Below are 9,020 nucleotides of genomic sequence, written 5' to 3'. Positions count from 1 at the left end.
ATGAAAATTTTACATTCTATGAGTGTTCTGCTATTGTTAAACGGTATCGTGACTGCCTTTGTCACATCGCAAGGTTAGTCTCTGTAATCACTCCTCTCTGACTAAAAAAAAAAAATGTTAGGGAGTTTGATCTTCCATAATCACATCTAGCCCAAATATCTGCTATTTTAAAGAGGATATGTCTTGTTAGTTTTTTATCTTCATTATCAATACAATTTCGCTTAGCTGCATCTCGGCATGAAAATCATCATTTTGAAAACCAATTTTTTTAAACTCCTTGACCAAGTCAATTTTAGGTGGATAAATCGATGTACGGAAAGAGTCTTTTGCAACAGTAAACATAAGAAGTGACAGGTTATGCAGTAAAATTGCATGTACTTTCAAGTTTTATCTAGTCTCTATCTGTTTTAGTATGTACTGGATTCGTCCAAGAGGAAGCTTCATTTCGTGAATGTTGTCGTCTGAATGAATGCAAAGACTCATCCTTTTATTGCGCTGCTCCTGTAATGTGTCCACTGTATCGGTTGGCTTGGTAATAACCATGATCTCCGACAAAAAGTCGATTAATCTGTCATGGTTAAGTGAGAGACACAAGTTATCAACTCAACGCAATAGCTTTGGAGTAGTGTTTAGAAGTCCCTTAGCGGTGCAGTCGTTAAATAGTTCTTTTTGGGCCGAGAGGTCACCGAATTGAGCCGTTATCATTGCCCAATAATTTTATAACGAGATTTAGTTTGACACCGTGAACTGGAAGTATGCTGAAATCTGAAACTTGCTACCTGACAGGCAGCTTCATTAGCTGGTTTCACTGATCTGGACTTACTCTCAGATGTAATAACTTCGCTATTCAATCCTCTTTACTTAATTTACAGCTTAAGCGTCTGGTTGAAAAAAAGCAGAACTTATTTGAACTTCTTCGAATTAGTTTGAATTTACTGGCGATGAAAAATATAATTCTTCAATGACATTACCGAGATCGGGGGGTTTGCAATCGTCAACTTCTTAATTAAAGATACTGTAGTACGTTTCTCCGCAAGATGAATGGATTGCATCATCCAATTCTTCCTCTGGTGGCAGTATAATTAAGGGATTAATAGACGAACGCCTACAAGGTTTGAATGCTTTATCGATTAAAATTCTAAAATGAATGAATCAAACATCACTAGGTCGTGACACATGGAAGTCTCTGATTGGCTCTGAGGGCTCGTTACAAGATAATTGTAACAAGGAAGGGTTCAATGCTGCGGTTAAGGATCAGTTTTCCAAAGCAAGAATTGGTATAATTGCCAATACCCAAAAAGAGTGCGAATCCTGTGATTCCAGAATTGGCTTTGGCACAGGTGGCTCTCCTGACAACTCCAACACGTGTGGAGTTGTCAGGAGAGGGTTTCCCAAATCGAATTTGCAAAATCTCGTTTCCTATCAAAAGCAACGATTTGCTCGTTCTTAGTAACAGAGAGGGACATCTTATACAAAAATAATGCAGTCAAAAGTCGCACATTAACAAAAGAAATATGATAGCGTTTATGAAATTATCTGTAAGGACGCCAAATGATGGAACACTTAGCACTTTTCGAACAAAGTGATGTGGGAGTTCTTTAGACTAAAGATTTTATATTTTGAGCTTTCCACAGACTAAACATTTTATATTTTGAGCTTTCCACAGACTAAACATTACATTTCAATCCTTTTTAACAAAAAAATAATGCAGTCAAAAGTCGTTCATGCACTCATGAATAAGATATTGGCGGAACAAATTTTAATTCCTTACCGAAACACCGAAAGGAAGACATCGGAAATAGCCCGTGTTTTGCGAAATTCACAAAAGAAAATTGATAATGTTAATGGAATTATCTGTAAGGACGCCGAATAATGGAACACTTAGCACTTTTCGAACAAAGTAATGTGGCAATTCTAAAGACTAAAGATTTTATAATTCAAGCTTTCCAAGCCTTCTCCGTTTGACAGCGAAGTTTTTGTTTATATATTTAAGTTGCGTCACGTTACTCCTTTGCGTGGTTCAAGGTTCGCATAGGCACAGACAAATTACCTCTGTAAGATCTTTTTGAAAAAGTGCCTACCACTACCGTGAATCAAATCCAAAATCTAAAGCTGGCAAATCGATTTCCTTCGTTAGTTAAATATACATATATGACGGTCTCAATAAGGGGGATGGCTTTTACGGGTAACAGTTCAAGTTTTGGTCATTTTACAGCTAATGATTTAAATTCGTCAATTACTGTGCTTAACGGCTATTTTTTTTTTCTTCCTTCCTTGGTAGGGCTGACGGTAAACCCCATTGACACGCTCTTGTATTCTTATACCACTTAAATGTGATATTATTATCAATCCGTTTTATTCACGTTGTCCTTGGGAAGCGTTAGCGGACATAAATTCCTAGATGTGTCTGTTTTTCCCCAAATTATAGAAAAATGAATAATTATATTTTCTCAACCGACAGGAACAGTCACCTTGGAAACCGAGGATAATCAAGAAACTTCACCACAGATGTCTAGTCTGCTTTCCTTGGACAAGTTTCAATATCTGAATGCTCCTAAACTTGACGAAATCATTACATACGACGACTTTGAATGCATGTTTAGGTGTCTTCACCATCCTCTGTGTGTTTCCGTAAACCTGGTTGCCGAAGGTGAACTGCGGTGTGAGTTACTGTCACCTCACGAGAACAGCAATCTTATCGAGTACAAAGAAAATAAGAATGCGCATCATTCTCACTTTTGGTAAGGGATTATTTTGATCTTTAACTCAAACCGATAGCTTATTTGCATCAATGAAGTCCAAACGAAGAATTTTCCTAAACTCTGTTTTACATGGTAAGCGAGGAAAATGCAAATGCATTGGGCATAATGTTCCTCACAAAGAACACGAGGTCGAGCTATAAAAGGTCATAGCCTACTAAATTAATCATTCATTTTTATCCATTACATTCTAGCTAGTTCTTCAGTATTGTTCCCCATTCTGATGGCCCAATTATGATGAAACAAAACATGGGTTCAACTGTTATCATATCAAATCAAAATGATACCTGTTTATCCCTGCGTTTTAGTATCAATTTAGAGTTTTTGTATATGGAAGGAGGGTCTCAAAAGAACCTCACATTTTCAGAATGGTGAAGGTTTATAAGATAGAAGTTAATTGCTTTAAGGGTTTATGGTTATTTATTTATTTATTTCTGCTTCAGAATGCTTGTGTAAGAAATCCCTGCAAAAACAATTCCACTTGCCGAAGCGATTTTACTGGAAAAGGTTATATCTGTTTGTGTTCAACTGGGTTCAAGGGCCCGACTTGTCAAGAAGGTAAGACACGTTTTCAATACTAAAAAAATTATACAAAAACAAACGAAAAAAAACACACGTGGACATCACAGTTCGTGACGTATTGCTCGAAACTCCCGGGTTTAAGGTCTATATAATGTTGCAAACAAGTTTGGGTGGGCTTTTTATATCCTGGGGATGGGAGGCGCTGATGAAAAGATTAAAAAAGCCTACACGATCATGAAGTTGGAAGCTATTGCCCATGTTATCGACTAATAAAGCAAGGAAATTTTTTTTCAGATGTTGACGAGTGTGCTGAGGGATCACATAAGTGCAGTGTTGATGCTGTGTGTAACAATACCAAGGGATCTTACAAATGCATATGCAAACCAGGATACCATGGAGATGGATTGACGTGCGAGGGTAAAATTTTTAAATTTTCTCATCCTTTTTAATCCAATTTAGCCAGCATGGTAATTATCGATCAGAAACGTCTTTACAATCAAGACCGAAGGTTCTACTGTGAGAATACCACCTGCGACTTTGACAGGTGTTTCGTTCACTGCACACCACGAAGTTGCTCTTTTTTGGCTTCCCCGCTCAAGTTTATAGTATGTAATAAGTACGAGATTTAAATAAACTTATTAAGATAGCTTATCAAGCTACCAGTTTCATCCCAAAATGCTATTCAATTAGCTTACATTTGCTGAGTAAAAGTTTTTCGTCAGTTTTAAACGAAATGTTACTTGTCCAGTGTAATATGCGTATCAAGGCATCATCAGATTGGGGTGGGTATATACTGATCCAAATACACCTCAACAATACGCGAAATACCCATGTAATTCTGTACTTCATCTTATTTTAGGTCCTTTCTCTCATTCGTGCACAGAAATTTACAAAAGTCAAAGGTACGTAAAAAATCGATAATTATTTTCAGTTTAGTGTTAGGCTTGTGAAAGAAAACCCTAAAAATAAACCAAGAGGTTGCTGAACGCCTTCTTGTAAGAGTAAAACTAAAACTATACAGTAGAACCTTAACTGAACGGTCCCTTGGAGACCAAGAAATCTGGCCATTTTAAAGTAAAAGTCGTTCTAGAAGGTTGGTTTGACATTGCATCTGTTTTTACAAAAATCAGGTCTTTTTTGTCTTTCAAAATCTTTCGTTACTACGGGAGTAAACCAAGTTTTGCCATTCAAAAGAAAATGCATGTTGCCAATATAGAACGAAGAAGCCATGTTATGTGTTTCGCCAAAATAATTAACGACAACCATAATGTATTTTCTTGTTAGCAAGATGAATCTGACAAAGTTCCTCGCACGAGCCACTTTTCCCTCATTTTGCCAATTTATTCATCATTTCTCAGATATCAGGTCTACGATGGAGACCTTGAAAAGCCTTGCTACGCGATAAATATACTTTTCTATGCGAAAACGTTTCAAATACTAAACATATCTCGGGCAGGAAAAAGCTGCACGGCCCTGTGTGCTGTAAGAGAATTGAACAAAGGATCAAGAAGAGAGAGCGACACTAGGTCCCTATGTCGTGATCTACAGCCAAAAAGCCAGTTCATAGTAACATAGTTATTACTCCACGTAAATAAATAAATAAATGAAACAAATAATTAACACGTAGAAAAAAACTACTTAGCCTCAGCTCACAGGAGAATAGAGCTTATCAACTTCTAGTGGATTATGCGAAGGTCAATGTTTACTGTCACATGACTGATGACCTTGACAGCTGCGGGGGTGGTGGATGGACTATGGTAATGAAAATGGCCGGCGAGAAGGTATCTTGCTTCTCATCACTATTAAACTTGATGCAAATGTTCTATTGAAATGGAAAAATTTAACAGGTGACCTGTTGATGAAAGGGGCTATCATCAGTATGCGTTAAATACTATCCCTTAATGTATATCAAAATAATTGAGTTGATAATGGAAATTTGCAACCGACTGTAAAGATTTTCAAAGCTTACTTAGCACCGACTGCACGGATGACACTTTCCCCTTTTCAATCTCCCTTGTAAAGGGTGACATGACTAAGGTTTATCCTCCGAACATTGGCAGCGTAAGCCTAACGTGGAATTGTAAATTCATAAATGAATTCAGACGAATGTTTAGCCTCAATATTTATTCAGCTGAAAGACTGATCCAAAAAAAGCAACCAGGAAAGCGAAAAACAACAACAATAATAATAATAATAATAATAATAATAATAATAATAATAACAGCCTTAAGGCTCAATGCCGAAGGCCTCAAATTTACGTAAACTTGACAGATCAAGTTCCCCACTCTTGCTGAAAGAACATTTCGAATCATTATACCTGTTGTGGTTCTAAAAAGTTATTTTCAAATGGATTCAACCATCATTCAATTAACTTCAAATTTTCCATCTACATAGCCAAACTTCAACTATGATTCAGAACTTTGGAATAACACTGATGACTTCAATCCTAAAGGTGGGGAGACTGGGTTTGACTTAAATGAGACCAAGCTACCAACTTACTGGAAAACATCGTTCTCTAAGATTTGTCTTGGAATGAAGCTCGGCAATCTTTCAAGGTTCATTGTTATCAAAAAGGAAGCCAGCTCTTTGTACTCACTGATCGCTGACGGACATTATCATAAAACATCACTGGGTCGTGACACATGGAAGTCGCTGATTGGCTCCGAGGCCTCTTCACAATTAAATTGCAACAAGGAAGGGTTCAATGCTGTGTTTAAAGATCAGTTTTCCAAAGCAAGAATTGGTATCATTGCCAATAACCAAAATGATTGCAAATCCTGTGATTCCAGAATCGGCTTTGGCACAGGTGGCTCTCCTGACCACTCCAACACGTGTGGGAACGCTGCAAGACACGGAGGGGATAATGGCGACAAAGACATCAAAGCCATGGGCTACATCTTGGTTCAGTGACAAGATAATCGATATAATCGCCAGGAAATGGACAAAAAGCTAACCGAAAAGTTTTAACATTAAGATGTAGCAAAAGGGGTTTGAATAAGCAATTAGACGCCGAGCACGAAATTATCTAGTTTCGTCCTTATGGGATTTCCCAAAACAAATTTCAACTTGCAATTTCGGATAAAAATTAACGCTACGCTGTTAGTCCTAGGGGAGCGCGTGGGGAGAGGAGAATGGGAGGGTAGTAGGGGGATAGGAGGACAAAAGACCTTCAGGTAATTGAAAAGATAGCGAGTCACCCCCAGCGTAGTCCGCCTAGATTCATCAGACCAATGAGATATGTATAAGTAGTTAACAGCCTGGTATTGTATTGAAAAACGTGTTTCATATTTGATCACAAAATTATTAGACGAAAATGTTAGTAGTGCACTTCTAGTAACCTCAGGGTTCATTTATGTTTTCCTGAAAATTTGAGGTCAGCGAATGGAATGACAGATGACCTTTGTAAAAAACATATCAGTCACCAATATTACTACGATTGTTGTCGTCATTACCATACCAGTAAATAAGTAGAGAACAACAAATCTTAGCAAACCGAAGGATATTACAATAAAGCTATGGAGCATAAAACAATGGTTGATTTTGGTAATATCACATTATATATATATATATACATACATTCCAAGTAGGTTCTCTGTACATAATAAGACTTCAATACTTCGGTTTTTAGAATTTAACTTTCGGATATTTGGAGGCTTATTTCATTATTTGCTGGTTTGTTTTACTTTACGATGTGACCGAGGTCGGTCACCTTACATCGTTTTCATGATACCCTACTGATCATATAAAGAGCCTAAATTCTCCGTCATGTTATAATAGATGGTTTTGCTTCATAAGATCACTCGCAACATTATCGATTCTCACCTTGTTACTTTGATGATCTTGTTTTGGAACGAAGCTATTTTAAGACCATCATATATTTCAGGTATAAAAACTCTCAGCACAGTTACTTAGGTGAACTCAGGCTAGTGACACCCGGTGAATTCGAAAAATGCTGGTCTATGACAAAAGTTATCGTATTTAAAAGAAATTAACTTAGTCACACCCAAGTTTCATTGATTAATCATAAAAGAGAGACACTCAGTTGGAGTCAATTACTAAATTTACTAAATACAATTCGCACATTTTTTGGGAGCTCAGATTTCAAAACCTATCTGCGACGTGAAAAACTCGAAGTAAACGGTGTTTTGCTACCGTTATGCCTATATGGTGTCGGCCTGTGTCGATTTGTAAGCTTAGTTTTGCCATTTGCCTTTTCTCAGCGAAGGATGGTGAAGGATACTGAAGAGATGTTTGTCTTTCTTGATCGTTCCTTTTATTTATTGCTTGTCATTTGTTGGAGGGGGATTTTTTTCCTTCTCTGCTGCCAAATGAAGGGAAATCGATTTTTAGACTTGTAGTGCTATTTGGCAGATACTATTACTTATTGTTAAATTACCTAGATGATTAGTGAAGTGATTTCAATATTCTAGTTGCCCTCAATGGATTGTATACTTGGAAGATAAGGTGACAAACACGTTTCATTGGCATCATAACAATAGATAGCCTACAAGAAAGAAAACAACAGAATGACTTGCACGTTTAATTGGTTGGAAGAGAATCACAAAATTTTAATAAAAAAAGAGATACCGAAACAGATTTTCAGATCAGCTCGCTCATCATCGAGAAGTTGGTCTCAAAATACCTTTGTGCCTTTTGTTGCCTTTCTCTGTCTCGTCTCAAGGTCAGTTTCTCCAGTGCCTTTTTTTGAGTTGGGGATGGTGAGGGTAAATTAGTAATATTTGAATAACGATTCTCATTAATCATACTTTTCGATTAACACTTGTCATTTCTTTAAATGAGGTATAAGGTTTTTCATCTTCACTAAAGAAATCCTTATATCCTTAAAATTCCATAACTTTTTATCTGAGGAAATCATAGGTGGATTGATAACTGTGTGATTAGTTTCCTTTACCAAAGTGCATGAATCTGTCTATCATTTGATGCGACTAAATTACGAGAGGTTTTCGTGTTTTTATCATAATCAATTTCAACTGTCAGCTATTTCGAGACCAACTTCAGCTTCACGCTTTTTTCAGCTATGTCATTAAATATTCCCTTTTTTTGTGACCTAAATTTTAATGCACTTCGACATGAGGACATAAAGTGAGAGAACTTAGTTGAATAATTTAGTCACACCCTTTGAATTAAATTCCTGTTGGCACCAATGGCAAATATATATTTTTTTTTATATTACAAAGAGATTTTTTGATATCCGCTTAGCTTCGTCGCAGCATGACAACCATCATTTTGAAAACCAATTTCTTTAAACTCCTTAAATCAGGTTGTTGTATTTTTCCCATTTTTCTTTAAAATGCCTTGTATGTGTGATTTATTGTATTCAGGTGGCAGTCATTGTATTTGTGAGCTTTTTTTTTAAATTATCCAATACTTTCGCGTTGCACCAAATTTGTATTCCAAAAGCGTTGTGAACTTGAACTGATTTACATATTGTTTTTGCCATGGCCGAAGGAGGATTTCGCTTCCGAAAACAGTCGAGGAAGAAGCACTGAGTCCGTGTCACGGAAGGTAGAAAAAGTTTCTCAGAATGTGTAAAATGGATACTATGCCAGTCTGTTTCGGTGACTTTAAGAAATGTACTGTAAACTTTAATTTCAAATGAGTTGAGCTGGTCAGTTTGCAATTTGAAATGTCTTTCTTGGCCATTGATTGTTAAAAATTAATGATTCATGCTAAGTTGTGTTTGAGTAATCTATGAATATGCAGATTAAGAACAATTTT

General features: G+C 36.7%; 1 protein-coding gene across 1 annotated transcript; it reads left to right on the top strand.

Annotated features, from left to right (window-relative positions):
- The first annotated feature begins 3,207 nt into the window (after positions 1 to 3,207).
- Positions 3,208 to 6,788, top strand: LOC131788353 (uncharacterized skeletal organic matrix protein 5-like). The gene is made up of 5 exons (XM_066169851.1): positions 3,208 to 3,317; positions 3,576 to 3,698; positions 4,141 to 4,183; positions 4,924 to 5,062; positions 5,676 to 6,788. Exons 4-5 carry the CDS (start codon positions 4,994 to 4,996, stop codon positions 6,189 to 6,191), a joined length of 585 nt encoding a protein of 194 aa, XP_066025948.1. The 5' UTR covers positions 3,208 to 3,317; positions 3,576 to 3,698; positions 4,141 to 4,183; positions 4,924 to 4,993; the 3' UTR covers positions 6,192 to 6,788.
- Positions 6,789 to 9,020: the final 2,232 nt, after the last annotated feature.

Source organism: Pocillopora verrucosa, chromosome 7, assembly GCF_036669915.1.
Source record: "Pocillopora verrucosa isolate sample1 chromosome 7, ASM3666991v2, whole genome shotgun sequence".
In the NCBI taxonomy this organism is placed as follows: Eukaryota; Metazoa; Cnidaria; class Anthozoa; order Scleractinia; family Pocilloporidae; genus Pocillopora; species Pocillopora verrucosa.
This window is presented reverse-complemented; position numbering and strand designations above follow the sequence as displayed.